This window comes from Conger conger, chromosome 2 (assembly GCF_963514075.1).
Source record: "Conger conger chromosome 2, fConCon1.1, whole genome shotgun sequence".
NCBI classification, from domain to species: Eukaryota; Metazoa; Chordata; class Actinopteri; order Anguilliformes; family Congridae; genus Conger; species Conger conger.
This window is the reverse complement of record NC_083761.1, coordinates 88,883,166-88,911,084: the sequence shown is the minus strand read 5'-3', so window position 1 is coordinate 88,911,084 and position 27,919 is coordinate 88,883,166. Positions and strand designations below refer to the sequence as shown.

The 27,919-nt window shown below is 43.6% G+C and overlaps 2 protein-coding genes across 3 annotated transcripts; both read left to right on the top strand.

Annotated features, from left to right (window-relative positions):
- The first annotated feature begins 172 nt into the window (after positions 1-172).
- On the top strand, positions 173-11,421 carry LOC133121978 (NACHT, LRR and PYD domains-containing protein 12-like). 2 transcript variants are annotated; one of them, XM_061231599.1, is made up of 8 exons: positions 173-479; positions 3,098-4,954; positions 5,222-5,279; positions 5,380-7,129; positions 7,491-7,664; positions 8,493-8,666; positions 8,770-8,931; positions 9,507-11,421. In XM_061231599.1, exons 2-8 carry the CDS (start codon positions 4,589-4,591, stop codon positions 9,598-9,600), a joined length of 2,778 nt encoding a protein of 925 aa, XP_061087583.1. In that variant the 5' UTR covers positions 173-479; positions 3,098-4,588; the 3' UTR covers positions 9,601-11,421. The 2 variants fall into 2 exon arrangements, with proteins under 2 accessions (XP_061087583.1, XP_061087582.1); XM_061231598.1 differs by having other exon boundaries at positions 174-479; positions 5,219-5,279.
- Positions 11,422-15,476: 4,055 nt separating this feature from the next.
- Positions 15,477-22,568, top strand: LOC133121977 (protein NLRC3-like). The gene is made up of 9 exons (XM_061231597.1): positions 15,477-15,557; positions 15,868-15,976; positions 16,108-16,153; positions 16,722-18,489; positions 18,818-18,991; positions 19,401-19,574; positions 19,676-19,837; positions 21,222-21,268; positions 21,424-22,568. The coding sequence occupies exons 3-9, from the start codon at positions 16,111-16,113 to the stop codon at positions 21,963-21,965; spliced, it is 2,910 nt and encodes a 969-aa protein (XP_061087581.1). The 5' UTR covers positions 15,477-15,557; positions 15,868-15,976; positions 16,108-16,110; the 3' UTR covers positions 21,966-22,568.
- Positions 22,569-27,919: the final 5,351 nt, after the last annotated feature.

The following is a 27,919-nucleotide window of genomic DNA, read 5'->3' as shown; positions in this document are numbered from 1 at the left end:
CGCGCGTCAAATGTCCCGGATTTTCACAAATCAAATGTGGCAACCCTACCTACTTGCCCTCCGCCTGTTATGTCCCCTCATTCGACAAGTTGTATTCATGTTTTATGGAAACACTACTGTGTGGGTGGTTTCTTTTCAACACATCTCGACGCCACACATTTAAAAGGCACCTTTCATTGGGGGAGGGGACCATAGACTATACAAAAAACACATCACACTTCCTGAAGTTATTTCATCCTGTTTGAACTCGAATTGGTGACGCACTTTGTTCTAAAATATATGTTTGGTATACAAATTCTCCGATTACTTCTTTAGCGCGGATACCATGACTGCCGAATTTATCAATATCTAGAAAGACCAAGATCTGGTTCAATAGTTCGACATTCATAATGCGGATAAACTCTAAATGGGCTTTAGTTTGTTTCATACAGGCTAGACGCTGATCTGGAAGTATCGGACTACAGCTCTATTAAAAAAAGGTAAGTAGCCTAATTGTCGAGGCGGTCTTTCTTCGCTGTGCTGACTGTCCTCCCTCATCTCCCTGCTCTGCTTACTCCTGCGCCAGTAGCGTTTTTTGTAAACAATTAATGGATGACAGAATATTTCTTAATTTTCGAAATCATTATTTTTATCAAGCAACTATTCTTCCACCCAGATAATGTAGGTCGTGTAGGGTGTCGCAGCCTGTAGAGCACTGACCGCATGCTCATTGCGAGCCGCGAAGTCGGCGGTTCGAATCCGACCGTCCGACATTTGTCGCATGTCTTCCCCTCTCTCTCGCTCCCATTCTTCCTGTCTCTCTCTATACTATATACTGTCCAATAAAGCTGGAAAAGGCCTAAATAATATCTTTTAATTAAAAAAAAAGATAATGTAGGCCGCAGATGAGCATCGTTATGAATAAAATGATTAATAAACTGTAATTTTGTCGTTTATTTTTTAAAATTAATAGTTGGATATAATTGTGATTGCAGAAAATATAAGACTACGCGCATTTAGGGAGGCAGTGGCGCAACAGGTTTAGACCGGTTTAGTGAAACAGAAACTGCAGTTGCACACCGGCGTTCGATTCACGTCGAGCAGCATAATTGGCTCGCCGCTCCAGAGAGAGGGACTTGGCAGGGTTAGATGATCGCCGCGCAATAAAGCACCTCGGGCGCCTTGGAATCACGGACACGAGCAAGAGATGAGACGTCTTGAAGAAGGCGTGTCGCTCTTCCTCGGCCTGCCAGGAGGCGGGTGTGAACGGTGTATCTAACACTAACTCTAATTAAATCAAAATTGGCAAACAAATTGGGAGAAAAAATAGATTGTACTTGCATTTCTGTAAAACCTGTTTGCCAGCACTTGTTGCTGCATTGTTACACATTGTCACTTCACAACCAGCTGATTGCATAGCTAATTGTTTAAAAACTATAAATTGTTACCAAATAAAAGGGGGTATACATTTACTCTATCAACTCCTATCTTTAGCATTGTACAGTCATTGCTATAGACTGTAGACTGCATGCCTTTATGCATTTAGTTGCTGATGAATTGATTACCTGATTAAATACTTGCATTAACAAGCTGGTTTACAGGTCCACCTACCTTCTAATTATTTATCGTTACGTTTAAAAAAGGAGAAGAAAAATCATGAATTTTAGACAGGAAGTTCTGTACAGGAAGTCTAATTGTTGTTAGCTTCACGGAGCTGGAGTTATATTGCTTGTAAGCAGGCCGTTTGATTTACTGTTACTGGACAAGCCAACATGACGTCACAACAGCAACTAACTTACTTCCGGGTGGCTAACGGCTCTGCTGCCTACTGATGTTGAGGAATATGAATAGCAGGCAGTGTTTTCTGTGTCATTTAACCAAGTCAGTGTTGGAATATAAATGTAATATAAGAGAAATTAACGAAATTGTTTTATTTATATTATTTATACGACGAGGTCCTGACTCGCTGTGGTTATTAAAGATCCCATGACACTTCGCCAAGAGTAGTGGGTTCCCCGGTGTCCTGGCTAAATTCCCAGCCCTGGCTCTTTCAAACCTAATTCATGTGGCCAAGCAGCTGAGCCCGCTCCGGAAAACGGACTGTAGCATCTGGGTTATCCTCCCTTTTAAGAATCGGAAAAAGCCCAATCCACTGTGTGGCAGATTACATTTGGCATTGCAGTCCCAAACAACCAGATTTCACCATTGTTAACTAGCTAACTGTTTCTACGACGCTCTGGTTCAGACGATGTTGAAGTAACGTTCTGAGTTAGCGAAAGCGACCTCTTTTTACGAACATTCTGATTTGTACCGTCATGGTAAAATGTCGGTCATTGTAAATAGTAATAGTAATGTAATAGTACCCATTTAATGCTTTATCACTCCAGAGGGGAGTAGTGCAGAGATCTGAGAAATGGCTTAAATTAAGCACAACACTTGTACCATTTACAATACAGACTACTAGTTTATACTATATTCCTAAATTATGAAAAATGGTACTCCTTTATTTTGCACTGAGATATAAATAGATACATGCCTACATTTGAATGAGCAAGCCCAAGAACAGCCCAAGAACCAAAGCCCCCCCCACTGGTGAAACATGGTGGGGGTGATATAGTTCTGGCATGTGCTGCTGCACAGAATAGGGCAGCAGAATGAATTCTGAAATGTACAGAGGGATGTTTCCACTGCTCAACTCAAGTGCCTCCAAACTCATTGGACGTTGCTTCATCCCACAACAAGGCAATGGTCCCAAACGTACTCCAGTGCTCTCTTGCTTCTTAATCATGTTTCAATGTCGGGGCGACATGGCTCAGGCAGTAAGAGCAGTCGTCTGGCAGTTGGAGGGTTGCCGGTTCGATCCCCCACCCGGGCTGTGTCAAAGTGTCCCTGAGCAAGACACCTAACCCCCAAATGCTCCTGACGAGCTGGTCGGGGCATTGCATGGCAGCCAATCGCCGTTGGTGTGTGAGTGTGTGTATGAATGAGTGAATGGAGAAGCATCAATTGTACAGCGCTTTGGATAAAGGAGCTATATAAATGCCTGCCATTTACCATTCAAACAGTTGGTAAGCCTATTCTTTGGCCTATGTATCTGATTGTCTTTCTTATTTCTCAGGTGCTCATAATGGCTTCCTTGACTTTCATTGGCACAACTCAGGTCCTCATGTCAACCCAATAACAGACTCCATAAGCAATCAAAAGCCAAGAATCAAGAGTAGGTGTCTCTGATGGCTGGCCAGGTCTTGGAGATTCTGGAGGACCTGACAAAAGAAGAATTTTTAAAGTTGAAGTTGTATCTGAATGAAGAGGTGCTGGAAGGATGTAGACCCATCCCACAGGTTCGACTGGAGGACCAAGGTGTGACAGGTGTCGTCACCTTGATGAAGAGTTCCTATGGTAACAAGATGGTGCAGGTCACACTGGAGATCTTAAAGAAAATTTCGAGAAATGACCTTGTTGAGAGACTGGAGAGAAATCTGGAAAGTGGTTAAGTGTCCATTTAACCCTCTCAGTCACACCCTCTAAAGAATCTACCCTTTAAGGCAGCTCTACTCAACTCCTGGTCCTGTGGCCCACAGGGTCTGCAGGCATTCACTCCAACCGTGCGCTACACCACCTGATTTAACTCCTGATCCACTTATTATCTGAACCAAGCAGGTGAAGCAATTGATGAAATCAGGTGGTGTAGCGCACAGTTGGGAGTGAATACCTACAGACACTGCGGCCTGCAGGACAAAAATAGGAAATAATAATTGTAATAATTTTAAATGAAAATGTATTTGAAGTTGTAGGGAAAATTCACAGAGCAGGAGACCCCCCCCCCCAAAAAGTACAAATCAAAATCAGACTCTGCCCTAATGAACAAGCTGGTTCCTCCAACGCTTTCGAAAATGTAGGCTAAGAGTGTATCAATATATATGTATACACAACATATAATCCATATATCATATGTATGCTGTTTTTATTAAATTGAATGAACCTAGAACCTGTTTATAACCAAGCTTATGAAAACGCAAGAAACCACAGTGTACACTGTCGATAGGAGAGCAAAGACTGCAAGATTAAAGAATTATGTTTAGTCACTTAGAATAAAGTAGTGAGTAGATGTGTAGTAATATATATTCCATAATTTCTTTGATGATTAATGTATATCTTCTATGATGTCACTGCTGTTCAGTTTACCTATACTTTCTATGACTTACTTTTATTTTCATTTGATGTCTATCATATAATTTCTATGATTTTGATTTGACTGATGCTCAGTACATCTGTGTACTCCTTTATGACTTTTTACTGATGAATATTGTTATTAGAAATGCATAGGTGGCCCACATGTAATAATCCAAAGCTAAGTGAAATGATGAATATGAGGTGGAAATCACCAAAACTGATCTATAGGTCGTAGAAAGTTCTGGAAAACACTATATAGTGAATAGCACCGTGTTTCATATGTTTTTCATGTTAAAAACTTAAGTTTATTAGACGACACAGCCTATAGCACAAAATGTATGGAAAATGATCTTTCTTTGTTTTGAGAATCAAGGGGAAAACTCGCCACAGTGGTTTCAGGACTGAAAAGTAAACATCTGCAACGTAGCCAGGTCATATGATGGTTTTTAAGAAAGCTATTGGTTGTACTGAGATAAGGATTGTGCATAAAAATAAGGTTTTGTCTATTATTCAAGGTTGGAAATCTGAGGATTTGAACTGGCTTTTGTGCACGTGTGCTACAATAAAGTCAAATTTTCTGCAGACTTTACTTTCGTGGGATCTTTTCACTTCCTGGAATTGTTTTACAACTGATTGGAGATCGGACCTTGAGAGCTTCTGTTTCCTAGCAACGACAAAGTCCTTGAATGTCAGGGAGGATCTGAGCTCTGCAGCTGCAGCCGGTGATTACAGCCCTGAGAGGAAGCGCGAGAGGAGCTTGAATGCAGAGCCTGTGTCTGAGACCCAGCAGGGAGGGGCACAGGTAAGGTCTTCACGCTCACCTGAGTCTATACTTGTATTCACTCACTCACCATAATGCTTTGTGTTTTATATTCACTCACCTTAATGCTTTGTGTTTTATATTCACTCACCTTAATGCTTTGTGTTTTATATTCACTCACCTTAATGCTTTGTGTTTTATATTCACTCACCTTAATGCTTCATGTTCTTTCTTTGCTCATTTCTTATTTTAGATTCTGTATTCTTCAGTGGCAGGTGTGCTTTATCTGTTGTATTTATTTCTCAGCAGTCCCTGACTGTTGATGTACCCCTGAGCTCCAATCACCAGGACCTGGACACAGAAAAAAGTAACTTATTTTTACACTATTTATGACTGGTTGCAAAACAATATAATTGAGAGTCCTGCAACAGCTTCTCGTATGAATGTCTAAATGACTGTTTTTACAGACCAATGTGCTCAACGTGTCCAGAAGAACCTGAAGTTGATTCTGAAGCAGAAGTATGAGTGCATATATGAAGGGGTTGCCAAGCCAGGAAAACATGCCCTCCTCAAGAGCATTTACACAGAGCTCTACATCACAGAGGGGGACTGTGAACGGGTCAATAATGAACACGAGGTGTGGCAGATTGAAACAGCAACCAGGACACAGCCTACACAAGACACTGCAATTAAATGCAACAACATCTTTAGACCCTTAGCTGGACAAGGCAGACCCATCAAAACTGTAATGACCAAGGGCATCGCTGGTATTGGAAAAACGGTCTCTGTGCAGAAGTTCATTCTTGACTGGGTGGAAGGAAAAGCTAATGAGGATATTGATTTCATGTTTGTCCTTCCTTTTCGGGAGCTGAACTTACTTCATGAGCAGCACAGTCTCCATGAGCTTCTGCACGTCGTTCACCCTGGAAGGAAAGAGTTTGAAAACATTGAGCCTGAAAATTACAAGGTTTTCTTCATCTTTGATGGTCTGGATGAAAGCAAACATCCCTTGAATTTCAGACACAATAAGATCCTGTCTGAAGCAAGGAAGACATCCCCAGTGGATGTGCTACTGACCAACTTCATTAAGGGGAATCTACTTCCCTATGCTCTCCTCTGGATCACCTCCCGACCAGCAGCAGCCAATCAGATCCCTCCAAAATGCATCCACCGACTGACAGAGGTCAGAGGGTTCAATGATGCACAGAGAGAGGAGTATTTTAGGAAAAGATACGCAGATCAGAATCTGGCTGGTAGAATTATCTCACACATAAAGACATCCAGGAGTCTGCACATCATGTGCCATATACCAGTCTTCTGCTGGATGTCTGCCGCTGTTCTGGGAAGACTTTTGGGTGGAACTGACAGGGAAATAATCCCTAAAACTCTGACTGAAATGTACACACATTTCCTGCTCATTCAGTCAGACTTCAAGAATGAGAAATATGAGGACAGATCTGAGAAGTCAGAGAAAGAAATCCTCCTAAAACTGGGGCAGCTAGCTTTTCAACACCTGAAGAAGGGCAATCTGATGTTTTATGAGGAGGACCTGCAAGAGTGTGGCATTGATGTCACAGAAGCTTCTGTGTACTCTGGGGTGTGCACAGAGATCTTTAAAGAGGAGCCTGTGCTGCATCAGAAGAAAGTCTACTGCTTTGTGCATCTGAGCCTCCAGGAGTACATGGCTGCTTTGTATGTGATTCATTCCTTCATCAGCAAGAACTTCAGGGCATTGAAGAATTTTTTTGGTCTAAAGACTTTAGCGCCACTCCATGATTTGCACAAGAAAGCTATTAAGAAGGCTTTGGAAAGTGAGAATGGACATCTGGACCTCTTCCTCCGATTCCTTCTGGGCCTCTCACTGGACTCCAATCAGCGCCTTCTCCCAGGTCTACGGCCACAGACTGGAAGCAACTCCGAGAGCATCCAGAAAACAGTTCAGCACATCAAGGACTTTAAAGAGGAAGATCCCTCTCCAGAAAGATGCATCAATCTGTTTCATTGTTTGTCTGAACTCAATGATGATTCAATTCTGATGGAAACCGAAAAGTTGGAGCATTCCAGTCAAAAGTTCTTACCTGCGCACTGCTCCATCCTGGCCTATACACTCCTCAGATCGGAAAAGGCGTTTGATACCTTTAACCTGAGAGGGTACAACACCTCAGAGGAGGGGCGAAGACGACTGGTCCCAGCTGTGAGGTGCTTCCAGAAGGCTGTGTAAGTATTAACCTGGAGCTCACTGCTATAATCTACCATCGAAATCTCAACCCCGGTCTATCATAGATAACACTGTTCATGTTTAGCATCAATCAATAACATTTATCAATATTCGTGATATATTTGGTCTAAAATAAATCAGATTAATCAAATTCAACTTGCATTATATTTGGAGGTAGTTGTGGTCAATATTCTGCTGGTATGTAAACATCCCATTGTGCATCCACCAGCCACCAACATTTTGCTGACCGATAACATCCCATAATAAGTGATAGGAGACGGTTGGTTGTCCGATAGAAAACAAGGTATTAAACCGTAACCCTGGGCTGAGATTCTGATGCACTGTTGTGCTTTTCTCCAGACTTAGTGGCTGTAATCTCACAGAGAAATCTCTTCAGCTCGTGGGCTCCGCCCTGCAGTCAGTCTCCTCCCCCCTCAGAGAGCTGGACCTCAGCAACAACAACCTGGGAGATTCAGGAGTGGAGCTGCTCTGTGCTGGACTGAAGAGCACAAACTGTAAACTACAGACTTTGAGGTAAGGTGTGATGTTCCAAGTCCAGATTAACTCATTTAACTCACATTTTACCCTTCACCATTTGACCATCCAACACATTACTCAAACTCAATTAATAGTTCTATAAATGACTTCTTTATTTAAATACACGCAGCTGCTGGCTCTGTTGCTACCTAACCCAGCCAGCTCTTAACGTAGCTGCTGACTCTGTTGCTACCTAACCCAGCCAGCTGTCTAACGTAGCTGCTGGCTCTGTTGCTACCTAACCCAGCCAGCTCTCTAACGTAGCTGCTGGCTCTGTTGCTACCTAACCTAGCCAGCTCTCTAACGTAGCTGCTGGCTCTGTTGCTACCTAACCCAGCCAGCTCTCTAACGTAGCTGCTGGCTCTGTTGCTACCTAACCCAGCCAGCTCTCTAACGTAGCTGCTGGCTCTGTTGCTACCTAACCCAGCCAGCTCTCTAACGTAGCTGCTGGCTCTGTTGCTACCTAACCCAGCCAGCTCTCTAACGTAGCTGCTGGCTCTGTTGCTACCTAACCCAGCCAGCTCTCTAACGTAGCTGCTGGCTCTGTTGCTACCTAACCCAGCCAGCTCTCTAACGTAGCTGCAGGACAAGGTGAGAAGTGAGTCAGAGGCTACGATGCTGCCGCCCTCGTCTAAGTTTGTTAATGTTAGATAATGAATGACTTGTTTGATCTGAATTTCAATTTCTTGTGTATACACCACAAAAATGGCAATTCTTTTGGAGGGCACAGTGTATGAAAATATTAGTAAATAACATTATGTGTGTCTCTGTCTGTCTGTCTGTCTGTCTGTCTGTCTGTCTGTCTGTCTGTCTCTGTTCTCTCAGGCTCAGGGAGTGTAACCTCACAGAGGGCTGCTGTGATGTTCTGGCCTCAGTCCTGCGTTCTCCTCACTCAGAGCTGAGAGATCTGGAGCTCAGAGACAACAAGCTGCAGGACTCAGGAGTGAGAGCGCTCTCTGCTGGACTGGAGGACCCACACTGTAAACTGCAGAGACTGGGGTGAGCAGTGTAGCCACATAGTCATCATACACTAATTTATTTGAGACTTTTAATGGTTCACCTTTAGATGAGCACCTTAGACCTCCTGCTTTCCTCTCTGCAGGCTGTCAGGCTGTGGAGTCACAGAGAGAGGCTGTGATTCTCTGGCTTCAGCTCTGCGTTCAAACGCCTCACACCTGAGAGAGCTGGACCTGAGCTACAATCACCCTGGAGACTCAGGAGTGAGAGCGCTGTCTGCTGCTAAACTGGACACACTCACACTGCTGTAAGTACACACACACTCACACACTGTTGTAAGTACACACACACACACACACACACACACACACACACACACACACACTCACACTCACACTCACACTCACACTCACACTCACACTCACACTGCTGTAAGTAAACACACACACTCACACCTGGGCTACAATCACCCAGGGGAGTCAGGAGTGAGAGTGCTCTCTGCTAGACTGGACACTGCTGTAAGTACAGAGGGGAGTATGTAGGGAACAGGAAGGGCTCAGAGCTAGTCCTGCCAGTGTGTGGAGCTCTCCCATTGGTCCAGAGCAAGCACTCCCATTGGCTCAGAGCTGAGACTCTCATTACATTTACATTATTGGCATTTGGCATAAGCTCTTATCCAGAGCGACTTACAGTTGATTAGACTAAGCAGGAGACAATCCTCCCCTGGAGCAATGCAGGGTTAAGGGCCTTGTTCAAGGGCCCAACCACTGTGCGGATCTTATTGTGGCTACACTGGGATTCGAACCACCAACCTTGCCTGTCCCAGTCATTTACCTTAACCACTACACTACAGGCAGTCTGTTTGTCTTTCTGTCCCTACAGTGTAGACCATGGAGGAGAGAGCAGGCTGAAACCAGGACTGAGGAAAAGTCTCTCTGCCCTGAATCCTGTGAAATGGAGACAGCACATCCACTGACGAGCATTGGAAGGACAGGGACGTAATTTCAACAAGGGAAAAAATTCTCAGTCTTTTACATGCTGTAGGGGAAAATTCACAGAACAAAAGATATCCCTCCTAAAAGCATGATAAACAATCACAAGTCAAAATCAGACTCCACCTTGATGAGCAGGCTGGTTCCTCCAAAACTCTCGATGATGTGTGCTAAAAGTGTATTAATATATCCATATTAAAGTATGATATGTACCCTGTATAGTTTCAAACTGATTAACTGCTAAATTGTGCTAGAATTACACAGTGAACCCATATGTAACCGGAGTTGAATAAAGCAGCCAGCTGGGGGGGGGCTTATGAGCTGAGCTTATGAAAACGCAAGAAACCAGTGAAAACTGTTGAAATAAGAGCAAAGAATGGAAAGAATGCAACATACATTTTAATCAATATTAATCAAATGTTTAGTATGTCTGTATATTTTCAATGATTTACTGCTGATAAGTTTGTGTTAGAAGTGCATAAGTGACCCATGTGTTAAAGTTGAGTAAAATAATTAATATGAAGTGGAAAGTGTAGGGCGGCCTGTAGCGTAGTGGTTAAGGTACATGACTGGGACATGCAAGGTCGGTGGTTCTAATCCTGGTGGAGCCACAATAAGATCCACACAGCCGTTGGGCCCTTGAGCAAGGCCCTTAACCCTGCATTGCTCCAGGGGAGGATTGTCTCCTGCTTAGTCTAATCAACTGTATGTCGCTCTGGATAAGAGCGTCTGCGAAATGCCAATAATGTAATGTAATGTTGACTTGCCTACTTGATCCAATCCCAGGGTTTGATTTGCACTTTATTGTACGTCGCTCTGGGTAAGAGAGTCTGCCAGATGACTGTAATGTAATGTAGAGGAAAGAGTAGGAGGGTACTACTTGAACCATTCACCCTACACACATTGCTCCTGTGTCCAACACCCACAAGAGACACATTGTATGAGTTAGGAAGACGCTTATGAAAATAAAATCTACAGATTAGAGGTAAAAACAACAGAGCATAATCCTATAAATCCCCTGGACACCATCCCCTCCCATGGTCAGCATATCCCCGTTATGTACTCCTCAAAGAAGTGAGGAAACCAGTCAAAACATTGGGCAATCTTCAATTTAATTTATTTTTGTATAGCACTTTTCACAGAAGACAGTAGCTACTATTTACAGAGTAACAGAAGGGAATTAAACATATCAGGCCAAAACCCCCAATAGCATATGAGGTAAACGACTCCCTTTGGGAACAGAAACCCTCAAACAATAGCAATGTTCCACATAATTAAGCTGAAAACCTAAAATATTTTTACATAAACATCGATTTATGTGAAATTGGCCGCCGCGACTTACAACTAATTACGATAGAACAGGTTTTTTTGTACTACTAAATGTCAGAGTTCCAAATCAAACCAAATACTTCTACTGCTATTCTGTTTTTTCCTCTTTATGTTTAGACATCCAATCCCGTGTCTGTAAACAGGTAAAAATGAGTAAAACACAGACGATTGGCCATATGCCTATATTTCTATCTAATTGGTAGCAGAAATACGAAAGCTTACCTTATCACCTAGCAACTGCTGCACGGGCTGTCAGTCTGGCGCGTGCATTCACTTCAACGACTCCACCATCGGAAAGTTCAGCTAGCTCCTAGCCTAGAGGTAATCGCCTAATACTTCTGATTTATTTTTTATTCATTTTATAAAATGCATAGGTGCCTTAATACCCTCAGAAGAGGGGAAGAACCTATGTTTTTTATTTTTGTTTGAGCCTCCTTTTTATGAATAAACGCACCCTTGAGTGCTTAAAACTGCAACGGTCTTGTGTCTCACTGTAAATTATATCTCCCTCATTCCTCCTCTGGTTGCAATATAGTGCACCTACGTCCGGACAAATAGAGGTAAGAGAGGCAATAGGGAGTCCTACAACTGTTAACATAGTATATTTGCAAATATGGTTTAACGCCCCGTCTCGCGCGTCAAATGTCCCGGTTTTTCACAAATCAAATGTGGCAACCCTACCTACTTGCCTCCGCCTGTTATGTCCCCTCATTCGACAAGGTGTATTCATGTTTTAACACACCTGGACGTCACACCTTAAAAAGGCGCCTTTCCTTGGGGGAGGGGACTATGGAAGTCATGTCATCCTGTTTGAATTTGGGCGCGTACTTTGTTCTAAAAGATATGTTTGGTAAACAAATTATCAGTCTCTTTAGCGCGGATACCATGACTGCCGAATTTATCAATATCTAGAAAGACCAAGATCTGGTTCAATGGTTCGACATTCATAATGCGGATAAACTCTAAATGGGCTTTAGTTTGTTTCATACAGGCTAGACGCTGATCTGGAAGTATCGGACTACAGCTCTATTTAAAAAAGGTAAGTAGCTAATTAGCGAGGCGGTCTTTCTTCGCTGTGCTCCCTGCTCTGCTTACTCCTGCGCCAGTAGCGCTAAACGTAGGCTACCTGTGCTCATGCGGAGTGGCGGCAAAACCATTGCCTCAAGTGCCGTATTGCTTTTATAAAATGGTCACAACGTTTGTAAACAATTAATGGATGACAGAATATTTCTTAATTTTCTAAATCATTATTTTTTATCAAGCAACTATTCTTCCGCCAGATAATGTAGGCCGCAAATTAGCATTGTTAACGTTACTTTGTTACTTTATGGCCGCATCTAGTCTAGCTAGCTGGCTTTATTTACGTTTAATTTGATGCTGCCATTAATTGTACAGCAACTGTAAAAAAAATGTTCAATTTGTTTAGCCTGAGGAGAACCGCAAAATAACGGACGGAGTGATGCCAACAATCGGAGGCTTCCGGTTAGCATGTATCAAAGTAAAAGTTGATTTGTGAACTGCTATTTTCTCGTTTATTTAAAAAATAATAATAATACAGTTGAATACATAGCTGCCAATTCTCACGCTTTAGGCGTGAGACACGCATTTGCATGTGCGTGTGAAAACAGGCAAATGCGTGTGGCAGCTATGTGGATATAATTGATGTAATTGCAGAAAATATAAGATTGTACACACATTTCTGTAAAACCTGTTTGCCAGCACTTGTTGCTGCATTGTTGTACACTGTCGGTTCACAACCAGCTGATTGCATAGCTAATTGTTCAAAAACTATAAATTGTTACCAAATAAAAGGGGGCATACATTTACTCTATCTACTCATATCTTTAGCATTGTACAGTCATTTCTGTGAAATCATGTTCCCAGCAATTGTTGCTATATTTACAGCGTGGTATGGGCATGCATTGCTATACACCATAGACTGCATGCCTTTATGCATTTAGTTGTTGATTAATTGATTGCCTGATTAAATATTTGCAATAACAAGCTGGTTTACAGGTCTATCTACCTTCAAATTATTTAACGTTACGTTTAAAAAAAAAAAGAAGAAAAATGAATAAGTTCTGTACCGGAAGTCTAATTGTTGTTAGCTTCACGGAGCTGGAGTTATATTGCTTGTAAGCTGGCCGTTTGATTTACTGTTACTGTATAGGACAAGCCAGCATGACGTCAGCAACTGACTTACTGCCGGGTGGCTAACGGCTCTTCTGCCTACTGATGTTGAGGAATATGAACAGCAGGCAGTGTTTTCTGTGTCGTTTAACCAACTCAGTGTTGGAATATAAAAGTAATAAGAGAGAAATGAACGAAATAGTTTTATTTACATTATTTATACGACGAGGTCCTGACTCGCTGTGGTTATTAAAGATCTGACATGGCTCAGGCAGTAAGAGCAGTCGGAGGGTTAACGGTTCGATCCCCCGCCCGGGCTGTGTCGAAGTCTCCCTGAGCAAGACACCTAACAACCAAATGCTCCTGACGAGCTGGTCGGTGCCTTGCATGGCAGCCAACCGCCGTCGGTGTGTGAGTGTGCGGGTGAATGGGTGAATGAGAAGCATCAATTGTACAGCGCTTTGGATAAAGACGCTATATAAATGCCAACCATTTACCAGATCCCATGACACTCTTCACCAAGAGTAGGGGGTTCCCTGGTGTCCTGGCTAAATTCCCAACCCTGGCTCTTTCAAGCCTGCCACTTAATCATCCCCAGATTTAATTGGCTAAAAATCTCTCCCTCTCCACTTCAGCTGGTGTGTGGTGAGCGTTCTGCTGCTAAATGGCAGCCGGGCATCACCCAGGTGGGTGCTGCACATTGTTGGTGGTTGAGGCGAGTTTCCCCCTCATCACTGTAAGGGGCTTTGAGTGTCTAGAAAAGCGCTAGAGAATGACATTTTATATATCTCGCTAATTTAATGTTAATGTTATCTGCCAGCACCCCCCTAACATTGTAGCTAACATTAGCTAGCCAACATCATTAACATGAATATCCAGTGCAAACTAGCTAGCGCTATTGGAAACCCTATTACTGTAACGTTACCACCAAAACTAGGTAGCTACCTAACTAGTTTTACAACAGGTAAGGTCGGATTTAATGTTTCATGTTTCTGAAGTTATCATCCCAGTGTTTCTCTGTACGGGTGACGATGAGCATCTGGTGTTTATTGGCTAATGTTAGCTGCCAACAACGTTTGTGATGGACACAATTAGAAGTTCCAGTTTTCTTTTTCCTCTGACACTTTTGAAACTCATGTAGGGCGTCTCTGTTTCGCTGTCATTGACTGCCAAGCAGCTGAGCCCGCCCTGTAAACGGACTGTAGGATCTGGGTTATCCTCCCTTTTAAGAATCGGAAAAACCCCAATCCACTGTGTACCAGATTACATTTGGCATTGCAGTCCCAAACACAACCCGATTTCGCCATTGTTGACTAGCTAACTGTTTCTACGACGCCCTGGTTCAGTCGATGTTGAAGTAACGTTCTGCGACTGAGTGGCCGCCTGGAAGCGACCTCTTTTTACAAACATTCTGATTTGTACCGTCATGGTAAAATGTCGGTCTTAGCCAATCGGCTTTCAGGATCGAAACGACCCATTTTATAATGTGAAATAAGATGCAGGGTCGGAGCAGAGCGGTTATTTGCACAGGATGTGGCTTGTGTGAAGAGTCCGACTCAAAACGGGTGGATTCATTGTAAATATTTTAACCCCTTCACGCAGATCCGAAATATGGCTATCCCAACCAATTTTTGCTTAATAGTACCCATTTAAGGCTTTATAACTCCAGAGGGGAGTAGTACAGAGATCTGAGAAATGGCTTAAATTAAGCAAAACGCTTGTACCATTTACAATACAGACTACTAGTTTATACTATATTCCTAAATTATGAAAAATGGTACTCCTTTATTTTGCACTGATATATAAATAGATACATGCCTACATTTGAATGAGCAAGCCCAAGAACAGCCCAAGAACCCCCCCCCCCCCCGGTGAAACATCGTGGGGGTGATGTAGTTCATCCCAAACAAGGCAATGGTCCCAAACATACTCCATTGCTCTCTTGCTTCTTAATCATGTTTCAAACAGTTTGTTTTGGTAAGCCTATTCTTTGGCCTATGTCTCTGATTGTCTTTCTTATTTCTCAGGTGCTCAAAATGGCTTCCTTGACTTTCATTGGCACAACTCATGTCCTCATGTCAACCCAATAACAGACTCCATAAGCAATCAAAAGCCAAGAATCAAGACTAGATACTGAAACTCCTCTTATACCCTGTTGCAATGAAGCAATTGAACACACTGAGTTAACACCTTATTTCCTGTTTTTAGAGTATATGTCTCTGATGGATGAGCAACTCTTAGAGATTCTGGAGGAGCTGTCAGAAGAAGAATTTGAAAAGTTCACATTTTATCTGAATGGAGTGGTGCTGAAAGAATGTAGACCCATCCCAAGGGGTCGACTGGAGCGCCAAAGTGTGACAGCTGTTATCAGGGTGATGAAGAGTTTCTATGGTGAGAAGATGGTGGAGGTCACACTGAAGATCTTAAATAAAATTCCAAAAAATGACCTCGTTTTGAGACTGGAGAGAAATCTGCAAAGTGGGTAAGTGTCCATTCAACCCTCTCAGTCACACCCTCTACAGAATCTACCCTTTAAGGCAGCTCTACTCAACTCCTGGTCCTGTGGCCCACAGGGTCTGCAGGCATTCATTCCAACCGTGCGCTACACCACCTGATTTAACTACTCCGCTTATTATCTGAACCAAGCAGGTGAAGCAATTGATGAAATCAGGTGGTGTAGCGCACAGTTGGGAGTGAATACCTACAGACACTGCGGCCTGCAGGACAAAAATAGGAAATAATAATTGTAATAATTTTAAATGAAAATGTATTTGAAGTCCTTGCCTTGTCAGGGAGGATCTGAGCTCTGCAGCTGCAGCCGGTGATTACAGCCCTGAGAGGAAGCGCGAGAGGAGCTTGAATGCAGAGCCTGTGTCTGAGACCCAGCAGGGAGGGGCACAGGTAAGGCCTTCACGCTCACCTGAGTCTGTACCTGTATTAATGCATGCACCTTCTCTGTTTGTGAACTAGATTAAATAATAGTAGTCTCTTTCCACATTATTTTGTGTCCGCTGTGGTTTACCTGCCTGCAGTCCATGACTGATGCTTCCGCCCCGACCTCCAATCACCAGGACACAAGTAAGTAATTTTCACTCTGATGATACAAGAGCGATGTAACGTAGAACTGCTTTTACTCGTAACATATATATAATTCTGGTTGATGCATAAGCATAACGGGAATGATGAACATCATGAATACTGAAAAAGCAAGCAACAACCTCTACATTCACTACGTCTACTGAGAGCTACTCTAAATTTGGAGCCAGCATTTAAAATGTATCTATCCTAAGTTTTGAGTTGGACACAGTTCCTCCCTGGTAGAGAAAGGGCGAGGATAAAAAAAAAAAAGGGGCAATCTCACCCATGCACAATGGGTGAGATTGTGTACGATACAGAGAGAAATGCACATGCACAAACACGCATGCACACAGTATTTTCTACTTTCCAAGTATCTAAGTTTGGTACCTGGAGCCAGAGGTTTAAAAATTTCTTCCATTATGTACTTTTACTTATGATAAAGCTTTTCTCCACCCTTCAGTACACAACCAGCAGATGCCCTAATACCCTTTTGTACACAAGGTACAGATGTACTGTTTAGAATACTATAGGCCATAACACTTCAGAAATATTTCCGTTTGTTTTGCAGAAAAAAGTGTTCAGGAGAATCTGAAGTCTCGTCTGAAGAAGAAGTTTGAGTGCATACGTGAAGGGGTTGCCAAGCCAAGAAAACGCACCCTAAAGAGTATTTACACAGAGCTCTACATCACAGAGGGGGACTGTGAACGGGTCAATAATGAACATGAGGTGAGGCAGATTGAAACAGCAACCAGGACACAGTCTACCCAAGACACTGCAATTAACTGCAACAACATCTTTAGACCCTTAGCTGGACAAGACGTACCCATCAGAACTGTGGTGACTAAGGGCATCGCTGGTATTGGAAAAACGGTCTCTGTGCAGAAGTTCATTCTTGAATGGGCAGAAGGAAAAGCTAATCAGGATATTGAGTTCATGTTTCCCTTTCTTTTTCGGGACCTGAACTCATTTCAAGATGAGCAGCATAGTCTCCTTGAGCTTCTGCAGGAGGTTCACCCTGAAATGAAAAGGTTTGAAAACATTGAGTCTGAAGATGACAAGGTTTTGTTCATTTTTGATGGTCTGGATGAAAGTTGTCAAGACAAAATCTGGAGCCGGAAGATACTGTCTGATGTAAGAAAAAAATCCTCAGTGGATGTGCTACTGACCAACCTCATTAAGGGGAATCTACTTCCCTCTGCTCTCCTCTGGATCACCTCCCGACCAGCAGCAGCCAATCAGATCCCTCCAGAATTCATTGACAGGGTGACAGAGATTAGAGGGTTCAATGATGAACAGAAAGAAGAGTATTTCAAGAAAAGATTAACAGATCAGAGTCAGGCTGACAGAATTATCTCTCACATAAAGAAATCCAGGAGTCTACACATCATGTGCCATATACCAGCCTTCTGCTGGATGTCTGCCACTGTTCTGGAGCGACTTTTGGGTGAAACTGAGAGGGGTGAAATCCCTGAATCACTGACTTCAATGTACTCACACTTCCTGCTCATTCAGGCCAAAATCAAGCATCACAAATATCAATACCATGAGACAGACCCACAGAAACCTCTGGAGTCAGTTAAAGAAATCTTTCTCAAACTGGGGCAGCTGGCTTTTCAATGCATAGAAAAGCTCAAACCAATATTTCATGAAGAGGACCTGAGAGGATGTGGCATTGATGTCAAAGAAGCTTCAGTCTACTCTGGGCTGTTCACAGAGATCTTGAAAGAGGAGTCAGTGCTGCATCAGGAGAAAGTCTACTGCTTTGTGCATCTGAGCCTCCAGGAGTACATGGCTGCTTTGTATGTGATTCATTCCTTCATAAGCAAGAACTCCAGGGCATTGAAGCCTTTTTTTGGTCAAAAGACTTTAGCCAATCTCCATGATTTGCACAAGAAAGCTATTAAGAAGGCTTTGGAGAGTAAGAATGGACACCTGGACCTCTTCCTCCGATTCCTTCTGGGCCTCTCACTGGACTCCAATCAGCGCCTTCTCCCAGGTCTACTGCCAGAGACTGGAAGCAACTCTGAGAGCATCCAGAAAACAGTTCAGCACATCAAGGTCTTTAATGTGAAAGATCCCTCCCCAGAAAGGTGCATCAATCTGTTTCACTGTCTGTCTGAACTCAACGATGATTCAATTATGAAGGAAATCCATGAGTACTTGAGCTCAGAAAGTCCGTCGGGTGAAATGATCTCACCTGCGCACTGTTCCGCCCTGGCTCACCTGCTCCTTGTGTCTGGGAAGGAGCTGGAAGAGTTTGACCTGAAACGGTACAACACCTCAGAGGAGGGGCGAAGGCGACTGGTCCCAGCTGTGAAGTGCTGCAAGAAGGCTGTGTAAGTATTAACCTGGAGCTCACTGCTATAATCTATCATCAAAATCTCAACCCCGGTCTATCATAGATAACACCAACGTTCTAATATTTCATGGATATTAATGTAATATCAGGGAATTGTGAAACTCCTTGTCCTCTTTGAAACGAGAAATTATCAGGAAAGGTTTTACAATATAATAAGTGATAGGAGACGTTTGTTTCCTGCTCCTTTAAAAGAGGCCATTTGTTGTCATTGCTGTTGGATGAGGTGGTAGCTGCTTGGTTGTTCCCCTGGATAACCACAGTAACCCTGGGCTGAGATTCTGATGCACTGTTGTGCTTTTCTCCAGACTCAGGGGCTGTAATCTCACAGAGAAATCTCTTCAGCTCGTGGACTCCGCCCTGCAGTCAGTCTCCTCCCCCCTCAGAGTGCTGGACCTCAGCAACAACAACCTGCGAGATTCAGGAGTGGAGCTGCTCTGTGCTGGACTGAAGAGCACAAACTGTAAACTACAGACTTTGAGGTAAGGTGTGATGTTCCATGTCCAGAATAACTCATTTAACTCACATTTTACCCTGCACCATTTGACCATCCAACACATTACTCAAACTCAATTAATAGTTCTATAAATGACTTTTTTTATTTAAAAACATACAGCTGCTGGCTCTGTTGCTACCTAACCCAGCCAGCTCGCTAACGTAGCTGCAGGGCAAGGTGAGAAGTGAGTCAGAGGCTACGATGCTGCTGCCCTCGTATAAGTTTGTTAATGTTAGATAATGAATTACTTGTTTGATCTGAATTTCAATTTCTTGTGTATACACCACAAAAACGGCAATGCTTTTGGAGGGCACAGTGTATGAAAATATTAGTAAATAACATTATGTGTGTCTCTGTCTGTCTGTCTGTCTGTCTGTCTGTCTCTGTTCTCTCAGGCTCAGGGAGTGTAACCTCACAGAGGGCTGCTGTCATGTTCTGGCCTCAGTCCTGCGTTCTCCTCACTCAGAGCTGAGTGATCTGGAGCTCAGAGACAACGAGCTGCAGGACTCAGGAGTGAGAGCGCTCTCTGCTGGACTGGAGGACCCACACTGTAAACTGCAGAGACTGGGGTGAGCAGTGTAGCCACATAGTCATCATACACTAATTTATTTGAGACTTAATGGTTCACCTTTAGATGAGCACCTTAGACCTCCTGCTTTCCTCTCTGCAGGCTGTCAGGCTGTGGAGTCACAGAGAGAGGCTGTGATTCTCTGGCTTCAGCTCTGCGTTCAAACGCCTCACACCTGAGAGAGCTGGACCTGAGCTACAATCACCCTGGAGACTCAGGAGTGAGAGCGCTGTCTGCTGCTAAACTGGACACACTCACACTGCTGTAAGTACACACACACTCACACACTGTTGTAAGTACACACACACTCAAACTCACACTCACATACACACACACACACACACACACACACTGCTGTAAGAACAGACACACACACACACACCTGAGAGCTGGACCTGGGCTACAATCACCCAGGGGAGTCAGGAGTGAGAGTGCTCTCTGCTAGACTGGACACTGCTGTAAGTACAGAGGGGAGTATGTAGGGAACAGGAAGGGCTCAGAGCTAGTCCTGCCAGTGTGTGGAGCTCTCCCATTGGTCCAGAGCAAGCACTCCCATTGGCTCAGAGCTGAGACTCTCATTACATTTACATTATTGGCATTTGGCAGACGCTCTTATCCAGAGCGACGTACAGTTGATTAGACTAAGCAGGAGACAATCCTCCCCTGGAGCAATGCAGGGTTAAGGGCCTTGTTCAAGGGCCCAACCACTGTGAGGATCTTATTGGGGCTACACCGGGATTAGAACCACCAACCTTGCCTGTCCCAGTCATGTACCTTAAGCACTACACTACAGGCCGCCCTCAGTCAGTCTGTTTGTCCTTCTGTCCCTACAGTGTAGACCATGGAGGAGAGATCAGGCTGAAACCAGGACTGAGGAATTTTTTTCTTTTTTTTTTTGAGAACAAAGAAACAGTTGATTAGACTAAGCAGGAGACAATCCTGTGAAATGCAGGGTTAAGGGCCTTGCTCAAGGGTCCAACCACTGTGCGGATCTTATTGTGGCTACACCGGGATTAGAACCACCAACCTTGCCTGTCCCAGTCATTTACCATTTTTTACATTTTTTACATTTTTGTCATTTGGCAGACGCTTTTAATCCAAAGCAACTTACAAATGCATAGGTTCTACCACAAGTCAAAGCATCACATCCATAACTAGGAAAATACACATGGAATGCTGTTCTAAACATAGTCGTCATCATAAGTGCCATTTTTTTTTTTTTTTTTTTTGGGTAGACAAGGAGGAGAGGGATATCAGAAAGGGGGGGGGGGGCAGGGGAAATCAGGAGGGAGGACTAAGGTAGAGTTTGAAAAGGTGTGTTTTGAGTCTGCGTCGAAATAGGGGGAGGGATTCTGCTGTCCTGACAGTGAAAGGCAAGTCATTCCACCACTGAGGAACCAGAACAGAAAACAGGCGTGAACGTGCAGCTCGACCGCCAGGTGCTCGTAGTGAGGGAACCATAAGGCGACCAGAGCTGGCAGACCGGAATGGTCTAGCTGGGGAGTAGGGAGTGATCAAGGATTGTATGTAAGGTGGGGCAGTCCCCTTAGCAGCCTGAAATGCCAACACTAGGGCCTTGAATCGGATACCTTTACCACTACGCTACAGGCCGCCCTCAGTCAGTCTGTTTGTCCTTCTGTCCCTACAGTGTAGACCATGGAGGAGAGATCAGGCTGAAACCAGGACTGAGGAAATGTAAGTCTCTCTGCCCTGAATCCTGTGACATGGAGACAGCACATGCACTGACTAGCATTGGAAGGACAGGGACGTAATTTAAACTTCATTATGAGTTATTCTGCATATTGGATCCTAGTACTGATGCTGTCTGCTCTAACCTCTGTTTACTGCAGATGCTGTTGCACTCACACTGGACCCCAGCTCTGTACACAGAAAGCTGTCTCTGTCTGAGGGGAACAGGAGGGTGACATGGGGGAATGAGCAGCCATACCCCGATCATCCAAAGCGATTTAGCATGTATCACCAGGTGCTGTGCCAGGAGGGGCTGTCTGAGCGCTGCTACTGGGAGGCAGAGTGGAGGGTGGAGAAGGGTGGGAAATGGCCCTGTCTCGCAGTGGCCTATGAAACGCTTGGCAGGAAAGGACGGGGTGCTGAAATGCAGTTTGGACACAATGACAAGTCCTGGAGTCTGTGCTGTTCTAAACAGAAGTACTCTGCCGCTCACAGAAATATCTCCACTGACATACCTACTGCCCCCCCTTCCTGCAGAGTAGGGGTGTACCTGGACTATCCGGCCGGCACTCTGTCCTTCTACAGCGTCTCCTCTGACACACGTACCCTCCTGCACACTTTCCACAGCACCTTCACCCAGCCCCTCTACCCTGGGTTTAAACTGAATAAGGGCAACTCGCTGTCCCTGTGCATGCTGGGATAGGTTCCTGGGTGTGTGGCTCTCGGTGTAAAAGAAAATCTTAATGTGCTAGAAATTCCAGAAGTCGACCAGCTCATGCCTCGGCACAGTGAGTGAGTCTGTCTGCAAGAGGGGAGTCAGTTTTAGATCTGCTGTTATGTACTGATCCTGACAGAATTTGCAGTATAGAGGTAATGGAGTGATCATTCCAGGATTGGGATTTTTTTTTTTTTTTTTTTTTTTTTTTTTTTAACGCATCCAAGTACAGGAGTTTTAGACGTGTCAACTTCAAAAGTGATGAAATTTGAGTAATGCAGACTGGGTGAAACTTCTGAATTGCAGAACTGTGATTGAAAAGTGGGGCAGGTTCAAAATGGTTGTACTTGATGTGCAGTGTACACAATTCATTCCAGAGGTACGGAAAGGTAAGCTAAGAAAGTGGAGGAATAAAGCTATATGACGGAGTGCAGAGGCAGCGGGCCCTGATGGCATATTCCCAAGGGTTCTCAAGAAAGTGAAATCATTTTTAAACCACTGGCTTAAAACTTGACTTTAAAAACTGGAGAAATACCAGATGACTCAAGGGGATTTGAACCCCCAGCCTTTTTAAATCAGCAAGGCCAAAAAAAAAAAAAAAGATTCCTCCAGGGGAGGATTGTCTCCTGCTTAGTCTAATCAACTGTACATCACTCTAGATAAGAGCGTCTGCCAAATGCCATTAATGTAATGTAATGTAAAAGTCTTGTTCTTCAGACTCAGCTCTGAGGCATGATGGGACATTATTGCCCTGCTTCTCCACATGAACCTGTTTTGCTCGACTGTCTGTGCTGTCCAGCTGGCTATAGCTCCTACCTTCTCTAAATTTGTCTGTGGAGAATTTGAATTTGGGAATAGCTCTGGAAGGTAATCCTGGTTTGTTAAAAGCGAAACATTTGTTGACCTTAGGAGACTCCTTTTTTCCCTTTTCAAGCGAATGACTTGCCACTAGAGAAACCACTCTGGAAATCTTGCACATTATCTTACTTGAGATTGTTTTTCTGCTCTTTACCGTGTTGGGAGCCAGGTATGGGCAGTGTCCCTGTGGACACTGTGATCACATGATGCTATGGGCAGTGTCCCTGTGGATGCTGTGATCACATGATGCTATGGGCAGTGTCCCTGTGGACGCTGTGATCACATGATGCTATGGGCAGTGTCCCTGTGGATGCTGTGATCACATGATGCTATGGGCAGTGTCCCTGTGGATGCTGTGATCACATGATGCTATGGGCAGTGTCCCTGTGGATGCTGTGATCACATGATGCTATGGGCAGTGTCCCTGTGGATGCTGTGATCACATGATGCTATGGGCAGTGTCCCTGTGGACGCTGTGATCACATGATGCTATGGGCAGTGTCCCTGTGGACGCTGTGATCACATGATGCTGTGGACAGTGTCCCTGTGGACGCTGTGATCACATGATGCTATGGGCAGTGTCCCTGTGGATGCTGTGATCACATGATGTGGGTTTACTATGCTTTATTTTAATGGGGACCAAAGAGTTTGCCCTTCTGTATTTTTCTGCTTTTGTTCAGACTGGTAGAAAGCAGACGGAGAAAGGACCACATCGGTTTACTGTACTTTTATGCTTTCATAATTACTAATTACATTTTAATTACTGTCCATTTTGATTTTGTTTTGTAAAAGCAGCTTGCGATGGTGTAATGTTTCTGTACTTGTCCTGTTTCTTGAGTCCCGAGCCATTTATTCCTTCCCCCGATTCTAGCCTCCTTGTTCCTGAGTCCTTGCCCTTGTTTGTCTGGATTTCCAGTTTTGACCCCTGCCTGCTTCCCTGGACTATTCTTTTGTTGTTTTGGATATCTGTACCTCTGCTTTGTTGGACTGACCGCCTGGTTTTTGACTCTGGCCTGTTTTTTGACTCCACTCTGTCTGCCCCTGCTTTTGAAATTAAACCTGCCATTTTTTCTGCACCCCTGCCTGCTTTTGGTTCTTCTGTTCCCCCCGGCGTAACAAAAACAGCCTGTTTGGTTCAATCTGACACAGCCTGACGCACAAACACAAACACACGTTCACACACTCATATTTCAGACGCATATACAGTGCTGTGAGAGTATTTACTCCTTCCTGATTTCATCTATTATTGCATATTTGACACTGGATGGTTTCAGATATTTAGTCAAAATGTTATATTGGATAAAGGGTACCTACATATGTAAATGAAAAACTGATTTTTAAAAAATCGTTTCATTTATTTAATTAAAAAAACTTATCAAACTCATGTTTCCCCTGAGAAAAAGTAACCTTCCCTGTCGCTGTCTCCCCTGCTCTGTATGGAATATGTACAGCAATTCCTTCTCTGATATTAGCGCTGAATGTATCTGTTAAGCATGAACTTACTGCTAGGCTAACAGAGCATTATACCTTATCCAACACCAAAGCCAGTGAGGAGTTTGGGTCCAGTTTGAGTTCTGGCTCCATCACCGTGGAGCTAGAACAGACAGTAGTCATGAGCGGGAGTTCAGAGAGAACCATACATTAGATCAGAGGTGGTCTTAGTCTGTATTCTGTACAGTATGTGTGTGGGCCCACTCATTACTGTAACCATTGTTTAGATTTATAGTTCTGTGATGTGAATGGACTGGGCGACTCACTAATCAATGATTGAACATGACTGAACTGAATTGAATACAGGTGTGTCTGATTGCAAGTGTGGGAGACTGAGGAGACAGAAGACTGGGGCTTGGCACTCTCGCTGGAACGGCAGGTGGGGGTCGTTCGCAGTCGGTTAAGATTGCCGGCGACAAATAGCTAGAATAGGGGGTAGCTGTTCGAGTGTCAGGTGGGTCAGGTGGGTCAGGTGTGAAGTGCCTCCTATAGACGGAGAAGGCCGGGACTTAGGAGAGTGCTACAGCCACCACTCCCTGGCACCTCTTGCCATTTGGCGTAACGTTGATCAAATCCTGCCCAGCGCCCACGCTGAATAAACTGCCCACGCTGACTGAACTGCCCACGCTGACTGAACTCTGCCCACGCTGACTGAACTCTAGCCCACACCGTCAAGTGAAGCCGGTTCCCCTGAAGCCATTCCACAGTTTATGAATATGCTGCCAGTCTTTCCTCTCCAGCAAAGGAATAGCAGGTGAAGCATCACTGGAACAATTGACTAACCAGTTAACTCTTACTCTTTGAAACACATTTGATAGGGTAAGAAGAAGAAAACAAAGTCATAGGAAGCACTATACTCCCTGGTACAGTGATGCAGTCCACAAGAAGACTGGAGTGAAAACCGAGCTAGAAGTATTTAGTCTTAAATGGAAAGATAGCCTCCTTCAGTACAAGTAAGCTCTTTCATCTGCTCGATCTTCCTTTTTCTCTAAACTAATTGACCAAAGCAAATATAAGCCAAAATTTCTGTTTAGCACTGTAAACAAGTTAACAAAGAAACATTCATCACAATCTGCAATCTATCCTTCCAATTACGGTAGCAATGACTTCATGATCTTTTTCAATCAGAAGACTGAGGTTTTTAGAGACAGATCTCCAAATGGTCTCCTCCTCTTGGTATTACTCATTAAATTACTCGTTGCCACATTAAATAAACAGGCCACCTCTTGGCTGCATCAGGAAAAAATCTCAACAGTGTTTCTGTTGACTTGCCTACTTGATCCAATCCCAGGGTTTGATTTGCAATTCATTGTACGTGGCTCCGGGTAAGAGAGTCTGCCAGATGACTGTAATATAATGTAGAGGAAAGAGTAGGAGGGTACTACTTGAACCATTCACCCTACACACATTGCTCCTGTGTCCAACACCCACAAGAGACACATTGTATGAGTTAGGAAGACGCTTATGAAAATAAAATCTACAGATTAGAGGTAAAAACAACAGAGCATAATCCTATAAATCCCCTGGACACCATCCCCTCCCATGGTCAGCATATCCCTGTTATGTTCTCCTCAAAGAAGTGAGGAAACCAGTCGTAACATTGTGCAATCTTCAATTTAATTTATTTTTGTATAGCACTTTTCACAGAAGACAGTAGCTACTATTTACAGAGTAACAAAAGGGAATTAAACCTATCAGCCCAAAACCCCCAATAGCATATGAGGTAAACGACTCCCTTTGAGAACAAAAACCCTCAAACAATAGCAATGTTCCACATAATTAAGCTGAAAGCCTAAAATATCTTTACATAAACATCGATTTATGTGAAATTGGCCGCCGCGACTTACAACTAATTACGATAGAACAGGTTTTTTTGTACTACTAAATGTCAGAGTTCCAAATCAAACCAAATACTTCTACTGCTATTCAGTTTTTTCCTCTTTATGTTTAGACATCCAATCCCGTGTCTGTAAACAGGTAAAAATGAGTAAAACACAGACGATTGGCCATATGCCTATATTTCTATCTAATTGGTAGCAGAAATACGAAAGCTTACCTTATCACCTAGCAACTGCTGCACGGGCTGTCAGTCTGGCGCGTGCATTCACTTCAACGACTCCACCATCGGAAAGTTCAGCTAGCTCCTAGCCTAGAGGTAATCGCCTAATACTTCTGATTTATTTTTTATTCATCTTATAAAATGCATAGGTGCCTTAATACCCTCAGGAGAGGGGAAGAACCTATGTTTTTTATTTTTGTTTGAGCCTCCTTTTTATGAATAAACGCACCCTTGAGTGCTTAAAACTGCAACGGGCTTGTGTCTCACTGTAAATTATATCTCCCTGATTCCCCCTCTGGTTGCAATATATTGCACCTACGTCAGGACAAATAGAGGTAAGAGGCAATAGGGAGTCCTACAACTGTTAACATAGTATATTTGCAAATATGGTTTAACGCATCGCGTCGCGCGTCAAATGTCCCGGTTTTTCACAAATCAAATGTGGCAACCCTACCTACTTGCCTCCGCCTGTTATGTCCCCTCATTCGACAAGGTGTAATCTTGTTTTATGGAAACACTTCTGTGTGGATGGTTTCTTTTTAACACACCTGGACGTCACACCTTAAAAGGCGCCTTTCCTTGGGGGAGGGGACTATGGAAGTCATGTGATCCTGTTTAAATTTGGGCGCGTACTTTGTTCTAAAAGATATGTTTGGTATACGAATTATCAGTCTCTTTAGCGCGGATACCATGACTGCCGAATTTATCAATATCTAGAAAGACCAAGATCTAGTTCAATGGTTCGACATTCATAATGCGGATAAACTCTAAATGGGCTTTAGTTTGTTTCATACAGGCTAGACGCTGATCTGGAAGTATCGGACTACAGCTCTATTTAAAAAAGGTAAGTAGCTAATTAGCGAGGCGGTCTTTCTTCGCTGTGCTCCCTGCCCTGCTTACTCATGCGTCAGTAGCGCTAAACGTAGGCTACCTGTGCTCATGCGGAGTGGCGGCAAAACCATTGCCTCAAGTGCCGTATTCCTTTTATAAAATCGTCACAACATTTCTCAACAATTAATGGATGAGAGAATATTTCTCAATTTTCTAAATCATATTTTTTTATCAAGCAACTATTCTTCCGCCAGATAATGTAGGCCGCAGATTAGCATTGTTAACGTTACTTTGTTACTTTATGGCCGCATCTAGTCTAGCTAGCTGGCTTTATTTACGTTTAATTTGATGCTGCCATTAATTGTACAGCAACTGTAAAAAAATGTTCAATTTGTTTAGCCTGAAGAGAACCGCAAAATAACGGACGGAGTGATGCCAACAATCGGAGGCTTCCGGTTAGCATGTATCAAAGTAAAAGTTGATTTGTGAACTGCTATTTTCTCGTTTATTTAAAAAAAATATATATATACAGTTGGATACATAGCTGCCAACTCTCACGCTTTAGGCAAGAGACACGCATTTGCATGTGCGTGTGAAAACAGGCAAATGCGTGTGGCAGCTATGTGGATATAATTGATGTAATTGCAGAAAATATAAGATTGTACACACATTTCTGTAAAACCTGTTTGCCAGCACTTGTTGC

Bases quoted from the DNA above. Each gene is read 5' to 3' on its own strand.
- LOC133121978 (XM_061231598.1), top strand. From the start codon at position 4,589: ATGATGGTTTTTAAGAAAGCTATTGGTTGTACTGAGATAAGGATTGTG. The intron at 4,955-5,218 runs GTAAGGTCTTCA...TTTATTTCTCAG, and splicing joins CCCAGCAGGGAGGGGCACAG to CAGTCCCTGACTGTTGATGT. The intron at 8,667-8,769 runs GTGAGCAGTGTA...TCCTCTCTGCAG, and splicing joins TGTAAACTGCAGAGACTGGG to GCTGTCAGGCTGTGGAGTCA.
- LOC133121977 (XM_061231597.1), top strand. From the start codon at position 16,111: ATGACTGATGCTTCCGCCCCGACCTCCAATCACCAGGACACAA. The intron at 19,575-19,675 runs GTGAGCAGTGTA...TCCTCTCTGCAG, and splicing joins TGTAAACTGCAGAGACTGGG to GCTGTCAGGCTGTGGAGTCA. The intron at 19,838-21,221 runs GTAAGTACACAC...CTGTCCCTACAG, and splicing joins CTGGACACACTCACACTGCT to TGTAGACCATGGAGGAGAGA.